This window comes from Balaenoptera physalus, assembly GCF_965194825.1.
Source record: "Balaenoptera physalus genome assembly, chromosome: 20".
Taxonomy (NCBI): domain Eukaryota; kingdom Metazoa; phylum Chordata; class Mammalia; order Artiodactyla; family Balaenopteridae; genus Balaenoptera; species Balaenoptera physalus.
In genome coordinates, this window is record NC_138901.1 from 41,797,691 (window position 1) to 41,817,928 (window position 20,238).

The 20,238-nt window shown below is 37.3% G+C and overlaps 1 protein-coding gene across 10 annotated transcripts in view; it reads right to left on the reverse strand.

The window, feature by feature from the left end:
• The window catches only part of BCAS3 (BCAS3 microtubule associated cell migration factor), a 565,907-nt gene that overhangs the window by 511,183 nt on the left and 34,486 nt on the right, over positions 1-20,238 (reverse strand). For all 10 annotated transcript variants that reach the window (XM_082439975.1, XM_082439967.1, XM_082439969.1 and 7 more), the window contains exon 6: positions 8,044-8,125. In XM_082439975.1, coding sequence (XP_082296101.1) covers positions 8,044-8,125 — 82 coding nt within the window. The remainder of the gene's footprint in view (positions 1-8,043; positions 8,126-20,238) is intronic.

The window sequence follows — 20,238 nt, forward strand, 5'->3', positions numbered from 1 at the left end:
ACTTTAACTGGTTAGAATTAATTGTATGGTCTTTATATTAAGAAATTTAAAACATATTAAAATGTATGTGTCCTCTGATCCCATTCCTTGGAAATAAGCATTATTAGCACAAAATCTATAGTCATAAAATTTTTAACTTATATTAAATTTAACATATATTAAATCACACATATTGCTATATTCTATTTCACAAGTGAGGTACTGAGTTACTAAAAACCACTATGGCTCCTGAGAGTAACAAGTAAGAAGAATTTACTTGGAATTAAGTTCTAAAAAGACAGATTTGAAAGATAACAAATAACAGCTTTTATCTGACATGAGAATACCAATTGATTGGTCATAGCTTCCTGGAAGACTGCACTGAAAACAATTCTAAAGCAAGTGTAGGTTCATTAAAAACGTAATCAATTATTGTTAGTGACCATGAAAATACAGGGAAGTACAAACTGTGTCGTTAGGAGTAAATGCCCATTAAATACAATAATGACCTTCTACAGTGTAAAAGAACATCCAAATCCTTCAGTTTTTCCGCTTTTAGTTAAGAGACAGACTTTGCACAGAATCACCTACAGAAAGGGAACTTGCTTTTCTTCTAGATCATAACCTTCAAAACATTATACCATGCAGCAACATTCAAATATTTATTAACACCTTGTATCAAGTACTCTGTTAGGTACTGAAGATATGAAAACAGCCTACAAACATAGCAGTTAAGAGGCAACTGAGCAACTAAAATAAAAAACCAGTAAATCCTATGGGAGCACATACTACTGACATTGGTAACAAGAAAGAAGGGTTAGGACATGAGTATTCTAGAAGAGGAAATAGCAAATGAAAAGGTCTGAAAGAAAGAAGATGGATCATTTGAGGAAACGAAAGTTCAATAAAACTATCACAAAGGAGTGAGTGTTGCTGGGGAGAGGAAGGCTTAGAGAGGGGTTACTGGTGACAGCTGAAAATAATGCTGGAAAAATACACTGTAAGGGCATCAGTTCACCAAAGATCTAATGAATCTGGTATGCAACAGCTCTATTTTTTTTTTAACATCTTTATTGGAGTATAATTGCTTCACAGTGGTGTGTTAGTTTCTGCTGTATAACAAAGTGAATCAGCTATATGCATACGTATATCCCTATACCCCCTCCCTCTTGCGTCTCCCTCCCACCCTCCCTATCCCACCCCTCTAGGTGGTCACAAAGCACCAAGCTGAACTGCCTGTGCAATGCAGCTGCTTCCCACTAGCTATCTATTTTACATTTGGTAGTGTATATATGTCCATGCCACTCTCTCACTTTGTCACAGCTTACCCTTCCCCCTCTCCGTGTCCTCAAGTCCATTCCCTACGTCTGTGTCTTTATTCCTGTCCTGCCCTTAGGTTCATCAGAACCTTTTCTTTTTTTTTTTTTTTAGATTCCATATATATGTGTTAGCATACAGTATTTGTTTTTCTCTTTCTGACTTATACGCTCTGTATGACATGACAGACTCTAGGTCCATCCACCTCACTACATATAACTCAGTTTCGTTTCTTTTTATGGCTGAGTAATATTCCATTGTATATATGTGCCACATCTTCTTTATCCATTCATCTGTCGATGGACACTTAGGTTGCTTCCATGTTCTGGCTATTGTAAATAGTGCTGCTAGGAACATTGTGGTGCATGACTCTTTTTGAATTATGGTTTTCTCAGGGTATATGCCCAGTAGTGGGATTGCTGGGTCATATGGTAGTTCTATTTTTAGTTTTTTAAGGAACCTCCATACCGTTCTCCATAGTGGCTGTACCAATTTACATTCCCACCAACAGTGCAAGAGGTTACCGTTTTCTCCACACTCTCTCCAGCATTTATTATTTGTAAATTTTTTGATGATGGCCATTCTGACCGGTGTGAGGTGATACCTCATTGTAGTTTGCAAATGTAGATGTGCATTTCTCTAATGATTAGTGATGTTGAGCATCTTTTCATGTGTTTGTTGGCAATCTGTATCTTCTTTGGAGAAATGTCTATTTAGGTCTTCTGCCTATTTTCGGATTGGGTTGTTTGTTTTTTTGATATTGAGCTGCATGAGCTACTTGTAAATTTTGGAGATTAATCCTTTGTCAGTTGCTTCGTTGGCAAATATTTTCTCTCATTCTGAGGGTTGTCTTTTCGTCTTGTTTGTGGTTTCCTTTGCTGTGCAAAAGCTTCTAGGTTTCATTAGGTCCTATTTATTTATTTTTGTTTTTATTTCCATTTCTCTAGGAGGTGGGTCAAAAAGGATCTTGATGTGATTTATATCATAGAGTGTTCTGCCTGTTTTCCTCTAAGAGTTTGATAGTGTCTGGCCTTACATTTAGGTCTTTAATCCATTTTTAGTTTATTTTTATGTATGGTGTTAGGCAGTGTTCTAATTTCATTCTCTTACATGTAGCTGTCCAGTTTTCCTAGCACCACTTATTGAAGAGGCTGTCTTTTCTCCACTGTATAGTCTTGCCTCCTTTATCAAAGATAAGGTGACCATATGTGCATGGGTTTATCTCTGGGCTTTCTATCCTGTTCCACTGATCTATATTTCTGTTTTTGTGCCAGTACCATACTGTCTTGATTACTGTAGCTTTGTAGTACAGTCTGAAGTCTGGGAGCCTGATTCCTCCAGCTCCTTTTTTCTTTCTCAAGATTGCTTTGGCTATTCAGGGTCTTTTGTGTTTCCATACCAATTGTGCAATTTTTTGTTCTAGTTCTGTGAAAAATGCCACTGGTAGTTTGATAGGGATTGCACTGAATCTGTATATTGCTTTGGGTGGTATAGTCATTTTCATAATGTTGATTCTTCCAATCCAAGGACATGGTGTATCTCTCTATCCGTTTGTATCATCTTTAATTTCTTTCATCAGTGTCTTATACTTTTCTGCATACAGATCTTTTTGTCTCCTTAGGTAGGTTTATTCCTAGGTATTTTATTCTTTTTGTTGCAGTGGTAAATGGGAGTGTTTCCTTAATTTCCCGTTCAGATTTTTCATCATTAGTGTATAGGAATGTAAGAGATTTCTGTGCATTAATTTTGTATCCTGCTACTCTACCAAATTCATTGATTAGCTCTAGTAGTTTTCTGGTAGCATCTTTAGGATTCTCTATGCATAGTATCATGTCATCTGCAAACAGTGACAGTTTTACTTCTTCTTTTCCGATTTGGATTCCTTTTCTTTTTCTTCTCTGATTGCTGTGGCTAACACTTCCAAAACTATGTTGAATGACAGTGGTGAGAATGCGCAACCTTGTCTTGTTCCTGATCTTAGAGGAAATGGTTTCAGTGTTTCACCCTTGAGAACAATGTTGGCTGTGTGTTTGTCATATATGGCCTTTATTATGTTGAGGTAGGTTCCCTCTATGCCTACTTTCTAGAGAGTTCTTATCATAAATGGATGTTGCATTTTGTCAAAAGCTTTTTCTGCATCTACTGAGATTATCATATGGTTTTTATCCTCCAATTTGTTAGTATGGTGTATCACATTGATTGATCTGCGTATACTGAAGAATCCTTGCATTCCTGGGATAAATCCCACTTGATCATGGTGCATGATCCTTTTAATGTGCTATTGGATTCTGTTTGCTAGTATTTTCCTGAGGATTTTTGCAACAGCTCTTATTAATGACTTATTAATTGGGGCTTCCCTGGTGGGGCAGTGGTTAAGAATCCGCCTGCCAATGCAGGGGACATGGGTTCAAGCCCTGGTCCAGGAAGATCCCACATGCTGCAGAGCAACTAAGCCCGTGAGCCACAACTACTCAGCCTGCACTCTAGAGCCCACAAGCCACAACTACTGAAGCCTGCACGCCTACAGCCTGTGCTCCACAACAAGAGAAGCCACTGCAATGAGAAGCCCGCACACCACAACAAAGAGTAGCCCCCGCTCGCCGCAACTAGAGAAAGGCCGCACACAGCAACGAAGACCCAACACAGCCAAAAATAAATTAATTAAATAATTAATTTTTTTTAAAAATCACTTTTTAATTCTAATGGTTTGTAGATTGTTTTGTATTTTCTACATATACAATCAAATTATCTATGAATAAGATGATTTTACACCTTTCCTTCTAATATTTACATCTCTTATTCATTTTTCTTGCCTTATTGTAATGGCTAGGACTTGAATTCAATGGTGAATAGAAGTAGTGATAGGATCCATCCCAAACTCAGTAAGAAAGTATAATATTTAACATATCATTACTGATTATAATGTTGGCTATAGATTGTTTTATAGATTATCTTTAGCATACTGAGGATGTTTCCTTCTACTCCTAATTTGCTAAAAGCTTTTTTTTAATCCCAAATGGCTATTAAATTTAGCCAAAGTTTTTTTCCACTTCTATTGAGGTGACCAACTGTGTTTTCTTCTTCATTCTACTAATATGGTGAATTACACTGATTTATTTTCAAAATGTTAACCAATCTTGTATTCTTGGAATATCTTTTACTTGGTTCTGATGTATAAATTTTTTATGGATCACTGGATTCTATTTGGTAATATTTACATGTAAATTACACCAAGAAAGAAAAACAGGGAGGGAGGGAAAGAGGGAGGAAGGGAGGGAGGGAGGTGTTGGGTATGAGGAGAGGTTAAGAAAAAAAGACAGCAGAAAAGAATCATTTTGTGAGGGGGTGGGGCACACCACAAGGCATGTGGGATCTTAGTTCCCCGACCAGGGATTGAACCCGCACCCCCTGCATTGAAAGCACAGAGTTTTAACCACTGGACCACCAGAGACATCCCAGAAAAGAATTATTCAAGAAGAGTTAGTAATCCATATTGAGACACAATCTCCCAAAAGGAACAGGGATGAAATTATTTTTTAATTAATCATTCTAGGGGATATAACAGCCAAATAATACAAGTACCAGAAAGAGAGAACATGGAAAATTTAAGAGAAGAAACCATCAAAAAAGTAGTTTAAAGAATTTTCTCGCTCGATGCTTTGTGACAACCTAGAGGGGTGGGATAGGGAGGGTGGGAGGGAGGCTCAAGAGGGAGGGCATATGGGGATCTATGTATACATAGAGCTGATTCACTTTGTTGTACAGCAGAAACTAACACAACATTGTAAAGCAATTATACTCCAATAAAGATATTAAAAAAAAAGAAAAAGAATTTTCTCATAACTATACTACTTGCATTCCTACACCGAAGAGGCCCAGAATAACATATGAACCAAGAAACAACACTGCAAAGTTTTGGAACACTGGGAAAAAAGCCAACATTCTATTATAAGCTCCTGAGAAAAAAACAAGCCATATACAAAGAAAAAGGTATCAAAATGGCTTAAGATTCTTCAACCATAACACTAGATCAATACCTTCAAATTTCTGAAGTAACATTACTTACAAACAAGTATTTCTTACCCAAATTAACAATCAAGAATTAAAGAAAAATAAAGACATCTTCAGACAAACAAGATCTACCACACATCCCTTTGCAGGAAGCTACCGAAGGACTTATTCCACCAAAGTGAGTGCAAAAGCAAAACGGGCAGAAGAGAGGAAAGGCGTATTCCATTTTCCGTTACAAATTTTATCTGATCAGTTGCACGTTTGATGAAAACAAATCTAAAAAATTAAATACAATAAAAGTAACATAATTTCTGCAAGTCATACAACATTTAGTTTTGTGAAATTACATCTTAAATCTAAAAAAAAGTATATTTAAAGTATCTTATAGTGCATGTAAAAGTATATTATAGTTGGATTTCCCTGGTGGCGCAGTGGTTAAGTATATGCCTGCCAACGCAGGGGACATGGGTTCGATCCCTGGTCCGTGAAGATCCCACATGCCACAGAGCAACTAAGCCCGTGAGCCACAACTACTGAGCCCGTGCTCTACAGCCCACAAGCCACAGCCACAGAGCCCATGTGCCACAAGTACTGGAGTCCGCGTGCTGCAACTACTGAAGCCCACACACCTAGAGCCCGTGCTCCGCAACAAAAGAAGCCACCACGATGAAGAGTAGCACCCGCTCGCTGCAACTAGAGAAAGCCCACGTGCAGCAACGAAGACCCAATGCGGCCAAAAATTTTTTTTAATTAAATAAATAAATAAATAAATAAATGTATATTATAGTGGATAGAGAAATCTTTCTTTTAATTAGACAAAGTAAATTAAACAAACTCAAATTCTACTAGCAATATTAGCTTTTAAGGCTTTATACTCTCTCATATAGTTCTGCCCAAAGTAAAAAATTTGAGAAAAGCTGAACATTAATAATTGGCATAAAGAGGGGAATTCCTTGGCAGTCCAGTGGGTAGGACTCCGTGCTTCCACCACATGGGGCCAAGGTCCCATCTCTGGTCGGGGAACTAAGATCCCACAAGCCATGCAGGGCGGCCAAAAAAAATTAAAATATAAAAAATAAATAGGGTTTCCCTGGTGGAGCAGTGGTTGAGAATCCGCCTGCCAATGCAGGGGACACGGGTTTGAGCCCTGGTCCGGGAAGATCCCACATGTCGCAGAGCAACTAAGTCCGTGCACCACAGCTACTGAGCCTGAGCTCTAGAGCCCACGATTCACAACTACTGAAGCCCACGTGCCTAGAGCCCGTGCTCCGCAACAACAGAAGCCCCCACAATGAGCAGCCCGCACACTTCAGCGAAGAGTAGCCCCTGCCCGCTACTAGAGAAAGCCCTCTCGCAGCAACAAAGACCCAACACAGCCAAAAATAAATAAATAAATAAATAAATTTTTAAAAATAAATAAATAAATAATACATAATTGACATAAAGAAAAGAACTTCATAACTGAAATGAAAGGAGAAAAATCTGCCTCTGTGAATTACATACAAAAGAAACAAAGACATGGCAGAGTCCTTTAGCAATAAAGTTCTTCTTGATTCCAACCATCCAGTGAGGCTGGTTATTCCACAACAATCTTCTTTGTCAAAAATTTCACCAAAACACAAATGCAACAGAAAACAGAAAGAGAGTGTAAAGCAGAGACGAAGCTGATAACTGTAGATGCCATACAGTTCAATAACAAGGAAAAATCTCCACGTGACAGCAGGATATTGTTGCCTTATTACCTCCACCCTTACCATTTCAATTAAGTAGATTTAATAATTAAATTAATCCCTAACATTAGCTATGCAAATAGTAGTACATTTTAATAAACATCATTCTCACCAATTTACAGAAATAACTGCAGAAGTAAGTATTAACAGGAAGATTTCCCAACTTCTGTACAAACTTTAAAACTATAATAGCATTAAAATATTTGAATATCCTCTTTTTTAATTATGCAAATGATATTAATATGATTGTTTTTAGTGCACATACAAAAGCATTACTGAGTGAACATAGGCAAATTAAAGAGAAAATACAACCCTTAGAAAGCTCAGATCATTAAAGAGTTGGGAATTATTTATGCTTCCAAATAACAGATGTAATTTAACCATATATCTGGTTTTTTAACTTTAAAAATACATAATAGTTACATACAACATTAAGAAGTTTTCATTATTAAAGCGGAGATCCAAGGTCAAAAGCCCGAAACTGTACTTCTGCCATAGCTGTAAATACAGACAGCAGACTCATCTACAATCGAGATAATGGTGAAAACCAAGCTCTTCAAGGCAGTAAGTATAACTGAGAGGAGCAAAGACACTGAAGACAACAGAGACTTGGGGAATACCCACAGAAGTAAGCTGAACCAGAAACAGAACAAAAGCGGCACAGTCAGCAAGGAAGGGATCTGGGAAGAGCACCGCCATGAAAACCAAGAGAGAAGAGGGCTTCAAGAAAGAGCCAGCAAAGTCAGAAACTAAATGGAGATCAAAGAGGACGAAGATAAATCAAAACCGCAGCAGAAAGTGAATGGCCATACTGAATTGGTTAAGATTACCTATTTCCATCTCAACTGACAGAACTAAGAGTTTATCTTGGAGGGAGGAGGGGAAGGAGTATGGACACGTGGAGGAAAACAGACTTTAGTTATCATTCTTGCTGTTTGATGTCCAAGACCAGTAGAAGAGAAACCTCTTTCTGAATGATTTGTTTCTTCTTAAGGGCTACACTCACCAAACTGTGGAGCAGGCAAGATTCTAGCTGCTCGAATTGGGCCATGTCGAACAGAAAAAAGCTCCTGTGCTTCCCCACTGATCTGCAGAAGACAGAAAAAAAAATTCAGTAAATGAAAACACAGGTCAGAACATTATTATACAAAAACAAGATCTCCTAAATTTTTATCACAATTTTTGGTCTGAAATGTAGTATATGTACGTTCACACACCCATTTATGGCTGACCATACACATTAAGTATATTAATACCTTAAATTATCATAAATATTTTTAGAAAATTATAAGAGCATGCACTTAATATGAATAGGAAAATAAAAGGTCTGTTCTGAAAACCTATAATTTTTATCTTTAATAAACTACCAGTTTGTTAAAGTCTGCTCGGTTCCTGTATGACTGCCTTCCATTTTAGAGTAAAGCAACTCTGATTTTTTTTTCATTAGTATTCAGTTTACCATGTAAGAAAAACATAAATATTCTTAGCATTCTGAAAAGCAGAACTTAAATGTTGTAGTAACTTTCGCAAATTGTTATAGATGAAAAAGAGCAAAACATGTTGCAAAGAACACTGAGGTGGAGGGTAAATGACCTAGGTGCCAGCTATGGTTCTGCAACCCTAGCTACCCTTAACTACGTTGAGTAAATCATTTAACCTCTATAAACTTTTATTACTTATTTTCTTTCCTAAATATATTTTAGTAAATATTGTATACATTTAGGTATACAACATGAAGATTTGATATACATATATATGGTGAAATGATTACCAGAGTCACCTCCTCAGAGTTACCTTCTGTGTGTGATAAGAGTATCTGAAATCTATTTTTCCAGTCTTCAATACAGTATTATTAACTGCAGTCATCATGCCTGAACATTACGTCCCCTGACTTGTACATCTTACAAAACTGCAACTTTGCACCGTCTGACCAACATCTCCACATTTCCCCTACCTCCTCTAAGCCTATATTCCTTGGCATTTATAAGCTGAGACAATAAAGGTGCTAAAGGACCTCAAGATGCTTTAAATTTCAGTATTCTATGCATAAAAAAACATGTACGCATCTTTATATGTCATTATTCTTATTACACACATAGATCAAACACGTATGAATGTCCGTTCATTTTCAGTCATATCAGATCTGTTCCTCAGATATAAACAGTACAGCAGTCTATTAATCCCAAAGTAAAAGAGGTAGACTAATATTTGTGTCAAGTGTGAAAACAATTGCTTTTCAGAATTAGTGGTTCAAAAGAACAATTTGTTAATTGAAATACTGAACATATTAAATCATAACGTTAAGAAAGGCTTTCCAGACTACTATAAGTGGTACTGTAGTTTCCAATACATTTTCTTAATTCTCAAGTGTTTGATGGAATATGTAATATCAGATAGGGAAAATGGCAAATATTATAAAACTCGTTCTAAATACCCAAAAACTTACAAGAGATATAGAAATAACTCGTTCTAAATACCTAAGAACTTACAACAGATATAAAAATGATAAACATTCCATAAACACGCTGATGGTATTTTTTTAAAAATAGGCCTGCCAAACAAGGAGTTTAAAATATCAACATTGTATACATTATAAAAGGCTTATCAATCTTCCAATATTAAACTATAAATCTGCAGAGCTGTCTTTTAGATTAAGTACTTTTTTAGATCTTCAGCTTCTCTTCTACCTGAATTTAAGAGCTGCAAACTGTCAATATTTTTGTCTCTTATAAATGTTAAATTATGGTAATACCCAAAGAGCCATCATATTCATTTAGCTTATAAAAATTATTAAAATGTATTTATTGGCCACAATGGCAAATCCCTCTAGAGCACTTGGGAAGCAGAAGATATGAGGAATGCTAGGCTCTTCCCACTAACTATGCAACAATAGCACCACCTATCACCAATTAAACACACAAAAGCTACAAACTCAGTATAGCAAACTTAAATTTACTTCTTAAATTTACCTCTCTACAAATTCCTCTGTAAACATTAATTTTCTAAATGAAATACCATTGACATTATATACTGCAGCTCTTAAGTCCACATTTTATTCTTATAGAACAGAATTTTCAGTTTATAAAAATCCTTAAAGGGTCACTTTGTTCAATCTCCCACCCAATGCAGTAATCACACATTCTCTGAAATCTAAAAATTACCATCACCTCGTTGATTTTAAGAACACTTTCAACGAAAGGTAAATCACTAATACAGTCCAACTACATTATAGATGCATTACTGGCTATCTCCAAAGCTGCCAAGTCATTTACTTTTTGAAAAGAGGTTGTTGGTTGGGCAATGGATAAATAGTATTCTTCAATATACATACTATTTCTACTAAGAATGCAATGAAAAATAAATTATAAAACAATACTGTAGAAATTGCACTGAAATTATAATTCAGAGTAATGAAAACCACCTCTCACAAATAAGGTTTATACCTATAACAAATCATAGTATTCTAACACAAAATTCACTGCTCTGTACTATTATTTCCATATGCCACAAGTCTAGCATTTAGCTTTTGGTCCTATCAAATAAAGCCTTAAAGTTAAAAAGTCTAATCACATTTAACTGAGCTGCTATACTAAATTATACTAAACAATAAAGAATAAAACAAACCTGTCTTGGCATATTCACAATATGATAAACGTTTGTTATCACTGGATTTAATACCCAAGAGCTTACTCTGATATACAAAAACATTCTGAAATCTGAACACACCATGCTTTTGAGCATAACGGCTTTTAAAACAAACCTAAATGCCCTATTCTATTCTAAGCTTCTACTCTAAATCCCTCTTTAAATGTACAGCAACAGGTAAGAAAAAAACATTAGGAGTGATTACAAAATGCATCTCCACATTCATTACCGATCCTTCATTACCTCTAAGTTAAGGTCCTAGAATCTTTAATTATCACATCAGGGAAGGGAGATGGGGGGAAGCACTATTACTATGAATAGAAATTTGTGAACATGTTAAAATCAAAATTGTTAGAAGCATAATTCTAAAGTATCCTAAGTGAGTCACAAATGTCAAACTTCCCAGAGGAGAGAACTCTCCCAATAATATAGGCAAACTCTATACTGGAATAAAATTTCAGAACAGAGACAGTGCTAATAACGTGTATATAGATAAGACGTGCACATTTTAGGTAGGACACAGAGAGAATGGATATGTCCTTACAGGCTCCGCTTTAGCTGCCGTTTTCAATTGCCTCTAATCATTCTATACAGTATGTTCACTGGTAATTTTGCTCTCAAATAAATGAGTGGCAAAACTGATGAAGTTTTTTTAAGGCTTTCAAAGTGATTTTTAGGTTTCTTAGAAAGAGCTCATTGAAAAGAGCAAAGAATCTCTGAGATGAGGATTTTACTGATCCTGAGAAGAATTACCAGGAGCTCTAAGTTCACTTTTAAACCAACAATAATAAATACAAGGGTAGAACTACAAGGAAGGCGTGTATCAAGCAATGTTCCAACTTCCTGGCAACTGCAGTAACTTGGGGAGAGGAGCAAACAGGGAGGAAACCTCTCCAATAGTTCCTCATGGGTCTCTGCCTTTGTTCTTACTGGCATTTTAATTTCTGATGACAGGCTTTTGTTGTTTGGAGCATAAACCGGACGTACCAGTTTGGAGGCACAATAAGGAGAACAAAGAATGATTTGTTCACACTGTTGGAAAAAAATCTTTTCCAACCATAGAAAATAGCTTTCACATGGTGAAAATATGCAAATTACATACCAAACCAAAAAGGGGTGGGGGGGAGTACAAGTTTAGAATCTCACAGCTCAACCTAAGGCAAAAGGAAATTATAACAGTCGAGACAATCATACACACAGAGAAAAGGCTATAAAAGCTTGAGGGGGGGGGAAGGGGGGCTTTATAAGTGCTTTTAGAGAATTCTGAAAGCACATGAAGGTCATCTAGCCCTCAGAACCAAACTTGTTTCTGAAATCCTGATGACTTTTCAAAGGCATCTGACTACAAAATAGAAAATTCAACCAAACACAAAGGACAATAATAATAATGCTCTACAATGACACAGAATGAGGACAATAGTACATATTTACACCCCCAACTTCCCTTTTAGACACTGGTCAAATGGAGAATTGTGGTCTCCAATTGATTCTTTTTAGTAAACTTTACTCAAAGATAACAGACTTAGAAGTAATACATAAATCTTAGGTATATGTACAGCTTAATGAATTTTCAATGTTAATACACCTCTGTTACCAGCAGAGACATCAAGAAACAGAACATTACGGATACTCAGAAGGTCCCTCCACACCCTTTCGCAGTCACAAACCCAAGGCAAGAATAACCATAACCACTATCTTGACTTCTAACACTTCTCACACATAAGTTTTACTTCTTCAAATTTATTTAAATGGAATCACGTAGTATGTACTCTCTTGTGAATGGCTTCTTTCACATATTACATGCCTGTGAAATTCATTTGTATTGTTGCATATGATTGTAGTTTTTTATTTCTGTTGCTATATAGATTCCCATTGCATGAAAAATACAATTTATCCATTCTACTGTTGGTTGCTGGACTTCTAGGTTGTTTCTAGTTTTGGGCTCATAAGATGTGAGGAAAAATTGCAACAAACTTTCGAATGGGAAAAAGATTACTGTGTGTTCTTCCAGTGGATTACCAAGAGTTCTATAGTGGATCCTTTGGGATTATTTGATTCTATAAGAATCTGCACCTTTGTCTTGACTGGGCTATTTTACAATACTGTAAGTTGTAGAAAACTGATAGTAAGGCAATTGACTCTTGCCCACAGAAATGCAAATGAATCTTGTTTAGTAGAGATACAATTGAATTCCGCTCATAAAAAAGATTCCAAGCAGTACACTTTCCCAACAGGCTATTAGCTAGGTTTGCATCTCTTAACAGGGTCATTTCAGCATTCCTTATTCCCTATATCTGTTCTTCAGATTCTCCTTCGAACCGGCGTTAACTTGTCTAACACCTCATTAATAAGTTAAATAAAATCTATGACACATGTCCATTTTACAGTTGTATGAGTGTCATGATTTTACCATTTTTAAACTGGTAACATCATAAGGAATATTACCATGAATATTCTTGCACATGGCATTTAGTGACCATATTTAAGTATTTCTTTTGGGTATATACTACTGAAGTTGCTTCTATATTAGGAATATGTGCATATTTTGTAGATTTTAACAAAACAGTAACTGAACAATTTACCAGTGTAAAAGAGTTCTCTACCTGCTCCACATCCAACAGTTGGTGTCATTCTGGTGGATGTTCAGTGGGATTCTCACTGTCATTTTAATTTGCATTTTCTTCAAAGGAGGTTTCACCCTTTCATATTATTATTGGAATTTAGTTATACTATCTCATGAGCAATCTGATAAAAGTCTCTTGCCCAATATATTTGCCTGATTCTAAGAAATTATGGATTTAGATCTATTATGCACAGTGAGTAAAATGCATAAATCAGTCTCCTTTGGAAAAGCAACGCTGCCTCAAACTAAATAAACAAACAGGCTTTATTATAGTGGCCCTCCATCAGGGCTCATGATGTAAGAGTTTTGTCCTGAAGGACCCTTGATTTCCAGCATTATGAATGAGATTCAAGAACTCATTTCAGCAGCTCTGGAAAAACTAGAGCTTTTTATACCTAACTGAATTCATATCTTAATTCCAAATCCAGTAATAAGCAATCTCTCCCCCCATATAAGGTACAATGATTGGGTTATAACAAAATGATAGCCCTTGAAGTGGAAAAATGTTGATTTGTAAAACTTCACACATTCAAAGCAAATTCAGTCCCTATTAAAGATAGGAAACATACAAAAATTACTATATCTTTCCCCTATAACTCAAGCAGTTCAAATACAAAAGGTAATGATTAGCAGTTTTTTTTCTTGATAAATACTTCAGCAAGCTTTAATCTCTAAAATAAAAAACTTAAAAAGAGGTATTAATTTACCTATTTTTCAAAATGGCTACATCATATACAGTAGGGCATTTTTAGACTGGAAATATAAATTAAAAGACCAAGCCATCAGACATAAAAGACATCAGAAAAAGAATTCTTTGTGTTTATCTCAAGCACATCCTGACTTTCAGTCAAAAATATCTTTCACACCTGAGTTTTCCAAACAAGTAATGCCTCTGATTCCACTTGGAAAATCAAAGAGAGTAAAAGCAGCCCACAGGTAAGACCCTGGAAGTTTTATTCCTTTCCCGAAATCATGGCCTATAGCAACAATGCCAAGTGCGTACAGTATGACAGATCATCAGTTACAAATATCACATTAGCAACATCAACGACTCCAACAGTTTATTACGGTAGAAAATAAACCGGACTTCTGTTTATAAACTATACAAATTTGCTAAATCTGAGTTTGGCTTTATAATAAGGGTAACGACATATCTATCTAACAAAGCAAAGGTGTTAAACTGTGTATTTAAAATATGAAACAAGAGGGCTTCCTTGGTGGCGCAGTGGTTGAGAATCTATCTGCCTGACGATGCAGGGGACACGGGTTCGAGCCCTGGTCTGGGAAGATCCCACATGCCGCGGAGCAACTAGGCCCGTGAGCCACAACTACTGAGCCTGCGCATCTGGAGCCTGTGCTCCGCAACAAGAGAGGCCGCGACAGTGAGAGGCCCGCGCACCGCGATGAAGAGTGGCCCCCACTTGCCACAACTAGAGAAAGCCCTCGCACAGCAACGAACACCCAACACAGCCAAAAATAAATAAATAAATAAATAAAAATTAAAAAATAAAATAAAATAAAATATGAAACAAGAGAGTTAAATCAAGAAGATGCTTGTTAAATGAATGAACTGATAAATAAACGACTAAGTCTATGTTGGCATCATTATTCAATCTTCATGGTACTTAATTTGCCTTTGCCTCCCTGTTTTCAAAACATGTTGTTAACATTTAATACTTGGAAATTTGTTATAACACCACATCATAAAACACATTTTGGTACAACTCATTCTTGAACCCACTGGTATATTACTTCCTAAGCTTTTCAGCTCTCAAGAAAAGGACTACTATCAGAGTGGCAAGCAGCACCTCATCTGGGCAGCAGGTTTTATCACACTGGTCTTCACACTCCCGCTCAAGATCAAGGCAGCCGCCACTCTCGCCGGCAAATATCCCACACTCAATCCAACCTTTCTGGGTTAATGTAATGTTTTTACCTGCAACAGGTTTTCTTACCAAGAGTGATGTAAAAACTGTCCATTTAAATAAACAAATGTAGAATTATCAATCTTTTCTAATTGTCTCACATGTACCAGCCACATAGACACAATTGAAATGAAGTCCTTAATAAGAACAGTGCTTCATTAGTTTTAAAGTTAAAAAGTAATAACAAATAAAACTTTTTCATTAAGGAGAAAAATGTAAACTATGGACTTTAGTTAATAATGTGTCAATACTGGTTCACCAAGTTTAACAAATGTACCTCGGGAATTCCCTGGTGGTCCAGTGGTTAAGACTCAGCACTTTCACTGCCGTGGGCTCAGGTTCAATCCCTGATCCAGGAACTAAGATCTTGTAAGCCACGTGGCGCATCACTAATGCAAGATGTTAATAGGGGGAAATGCGGGGGATGAGGGATACATGGGAATTCTCTGTACTTTCTGCTCAACTTTCATGTAAACCTAAAACTGCTTTAAAAATAGTATATCAGTGTTTATTTTCATATACATGAAAAATGTGAAAATTCCACAAATAAATTTTAACCTTCCTTGATACCCACCCCACCCAAAATAGGGATAAAAGGTAAAAATATAGAGAGATGGGAGGAATGAAGAGCCAATAACATTTTACACTAAATAATTCAGTTTCTAAAGTAACAAAAGGACCTTACTTGGTCTATTTAAATAAACAAGTATATAAGTTATCACTTTGCTAATTGTTTCACATGTAGTAATCATACATACAACACAACTGAACTGATGAAGTTCTTTAAAACGAAGATTGGTTCGTGACAGTTTTTGGTGTTTTTTTTTTAATAAATTTACTTATTTTATTTATCTTATTTTTGGCTGCATTGGGTCTTCATTGCTGCGTGTGGGCTTTCCCTAGTTGAGGCGAGCGGGGGCTACTCTTAGTTGCGCTGCGCAGGCTTCTCATTGCAGTGGCTTCTCTTGTTGCGGAGCACGGGCTCTAGGCGCATGGGCTTCAGTAGCTGTGGCACACAGGCTCAGTAGCTGTGGCTTGCGAGTTCTACAGTGCAGGCTCAGTAGTTGTGGCGCACAGGCTTAGTTGCTCCGTGGCATGTGGGATCTTCCCGGACCAGGGCTTGAACCTGTGTCCCCTGCATTGGCACATGGATTCTTAACCACTGCACCACCAGGAAAGCCCTGGTGTTCTTTTCTCTTTCTTTTTTTTTCTGGGCACACTGTGCCAACCAGGGATAGAACCCGGGCCCCCTGCAGTGGAAGTCTGCGGAGTGCTAATCACTGGACTGCCAGGGAATTCCTGCCAGTTTTGTTAACTTACAAAGTAACAACAATAATTTTTTTAAATAAGGAGAAAAGGTAAATACATACATATATATATATGTATGTATGTATGTATTTTTTTTAGTTAGAGAGAAAGGGTAAAAATTTAAAAACATAAAACAAGAGATAGGGGAAGGAGAGGGAAGTATCATCTTATACTAAGGTATTTGGTTCCTAAGCAACAAAAGGACAGAACGTAGCTACATGAGTAATGATCACAACTACAAAGCAAGCTCTCTCTCTAGCTCTCTCTCACCCTGTGAGCCAATCTGATGATATATTTTCATTTTAGACATAAGGAAACAGAGAAAAATATTCCCCCCAAATGACCAGATCAAAGAGGCATCAGAATCTCCCATTAATACTGTATTCAAAAACAGTTTTTAAACTCAGGGTTTTTTTCTTGAACAAGTCAATGCCAGGTGGTCATTTTACGTGCTACAGTTCTGCTCCAACAATATCAAAAACTTAAGATAGCACACATTGAGGAAAGTATTCCTAACGGTAAAAAAGTAATTCTTTTGAAAGCTCCTAAAAGTAGGAGGAAGGAGGGGACAAGCTTTTTGTTTTATTTTTGCCTAGCTAACCACAAATGATTCAGTTAATGTCAGAGTGTCAGTATCTCCATAACCTACTCTGTATGCCATCAAGAAAAAAATGCAAACCACAAAAACCACCTAAAATGCATATTTGTGAGGACTAACAACTTATAGAACAGATATTTGCTAACCACATAAAGCAGACAGCAACCGAGTCTGTATTTTGGTCTTGACACTAAATTCAAAATACAAAACTTGAGGCAAGAAGGAAGTAAGTTTCAAAAACAATATGAAAACCGCAGAACATAAATAATGAATGGAATTTGTAATCATATTTTCATACTTCCAAATTTTTACACACATAGAGAGGAATATTTTAAGGCAACTTTAACCTTTCCCCTTCAGCCTGGTTTTTGAAAGGAAGATCAAAGAAAAGCAGTTTAAACTCACACGTTCCTCCGGTTATGCAACGCAGATTTAGACATTACACTTCAAAACTCGAGCCATTACTTCAGCATCACCAATCCAAATACCATTCCAGAGCTTTGAAGCAGCCCTAATGGTATCTTCCATTTGCAAGTAACACTTCTGTAGTCAAAAGATCTTACTCAGGGTGGATGTTAATGTAAAACCACTCAGACTACACAGACACACACGCCTGGAGGCAGACTGGAAGGTGTTCAGAAGCCAATGTAACACCATTACAGAGAGTGTCAGCCTAGCAGCTGTCATAAACACTTCATAATCACTCAGACACGCAAACTGGATTCCCTTTAACTCGTTATTTTATTTCATGCTGAATACATGTCCAATTGAAAAGGGAAAGAGAGAAAACAGTGATGCAGATAAGCCAATTTTGGCTTATAGACTTTTTCCACTTTTAAAAGAGTTTGTCATATTGTAAACCTACCCTGATATAATCTGTTGATTGAAGCTAGCTTTGCAGTAGATATCTAACCAAAGAGAAACGGATTATATCAAAAAGACGCCTAAGGTTTTTTTCTTCTGTAAAACAGGTATCACACAAACTTGTAATATTGACAAGATGATTAAAAAAATGACTGACAGGGGCTTCCCTGGTGGCGCAGTGGTTAAGAATCCGCCTGCCGATGGAGGGGACACGGGTTTGAGCCCTGGTCCGGGAAGATCCCACATGCTGTGAAGCAACTAAGCCCGTGCACCACAACTACTGAGCTTGCGCTCTAGAGCCCGCGAGCCACAACTGAGGCTGCGAGCCACAACTACTGAAGTCCGTGCACCTAGAGCCCTTGCTCTGCAACAAGAGAAGCCACCACAATGAGAAGCCTCGCACTGCAACAAAGAGTAGTCCCCACTCGCCACAACTAGACAAAGCCCGCGCACAGCAATGAAGACCCAATGCAGCCAAAAATAAATAAATAAAATAAATAAATTTATTTAAAAAAAAAAATGACTGACAGCACCAATGGTCGCAGGAAATGGAGCAACTAGAACTCTCAGATATTGCAGATATAAGTGTGTAATGGTACAACCCCTTTGGAAAACTCCAGGTAATTTCTAATAAAGTTAAATACATGCCTAACCTATGACCCAGAAATTCTACTCCTAGAGTACATAAATCTACAATTATGTTCATAGGAGCTTTATTCACTATATCCAAAAGCCAGAAACACAAATGCTCATCAAAAGAAGAGCTAAACAAACTGTGGTACATTCAATCCATGGAATAAAACCCAGTAATGAAAAAAAATTGAAAATACAAACTACTGGGACTTCCCTGGTGGTCCAGTGGAAGAGAATCCACCTTCCAATTCAGGGGACGCAGGTTCAACCCCTGGTCCAGGAACTAAGATCCCACATGCCGTGGGGCAACTAAGCCCGCATGCCACAACTATTGGGTGCACCTGCGTGCCACAAACCACAGCGCCTACACGCCCTAGAGCCTGCGTGCCACAACTAGAGAGAGAAAACACACACGCCACAACAAGAGAGAAGCGCGCACACCGCAATGAAGAGACTGCGCGCCGCAACGAAAGATCTCGCGTGCCTCAACGAAGATCCCGTGCGCCACAACTAAGACCCGACGCAGCCAAAAAAAAAAGGAAAATAAATAAAAATTTAAAAACAACTACTGCAACATGCAACAACATGGGTGAATTTTAAAAAGACATAGTGCAAAAGACAGACACAAAGTAGCACATACTGTGTACCTCTACTTATGTGAAGTTCAATGAGGCAAAGCTAATCTATGGTCAGAATAGTGATTACCTTGGGGCTAATAGTGACTGGGGAACTTTCTGAGTAAGAAAAATGTTCTACGTTTTGTTCTCAATGGTAGTTTGACTTATTTGCGTATAAACATATATAAAATACACACACACAGTCATCAAACTACAGACTTGAGATTTGTACATTTTATAGTATGTATATCTTAATTTTTTAAAAGTGTCTGTCATAAATAAACTGTGGTACCTCCAGACAGTGGAATATTACCTAGCACTAGAAACAAATGTGCTATCAAGCCATGAAAAGACATGGGGAAAACTTAAATGCATATTACTAGGTGAAAGAAGCCAATCTGAAATGGCTACATACTGTATGATTCCAGCTATATGACATTCTGGAAAAGGCTAAACTACATGGACAGTAAAAAGACCAGTGGTTGCCAGAGAAGGGTGCCCACAAGACTTTTACAGTAGTGCGTACATAGGCAGAACACAGAGGATATTTAGGGCAGTGAGACTATTCTGTATAACACTCTAATGGTGGGTACACGTCATTATACATCTGTCAAAACCCATAGCATGTACAACACTGGAAGTAAACCCTAATGTAAACCATGGACTCTTAGTGATAATGATGTGTCAGTGTAGGTTCATCGATTCTAACAATGCACCACTCCTGATGTGGAATGCTGGTAGCAGGGAGGCTGTGTGTTTGGGGGGGCAGGAGGTATATGGGAACTCTTTGTACTTTCAGCTCAATTTTACTATGAACCTAAAATTGATCTAAAAAATAGTCTTTTTTGGGACTTCCCTGGTGGTGCAGTGGTCAAGAATCCGCCTGCCAATGCAGGGAACACGGGTTCGAGCCCTGGTCCAGGAAGATCCCACATGCCACAGAGCAACTAAGCCCGTGCGCCACAACTACTGAGCCCGCACTCTAGAG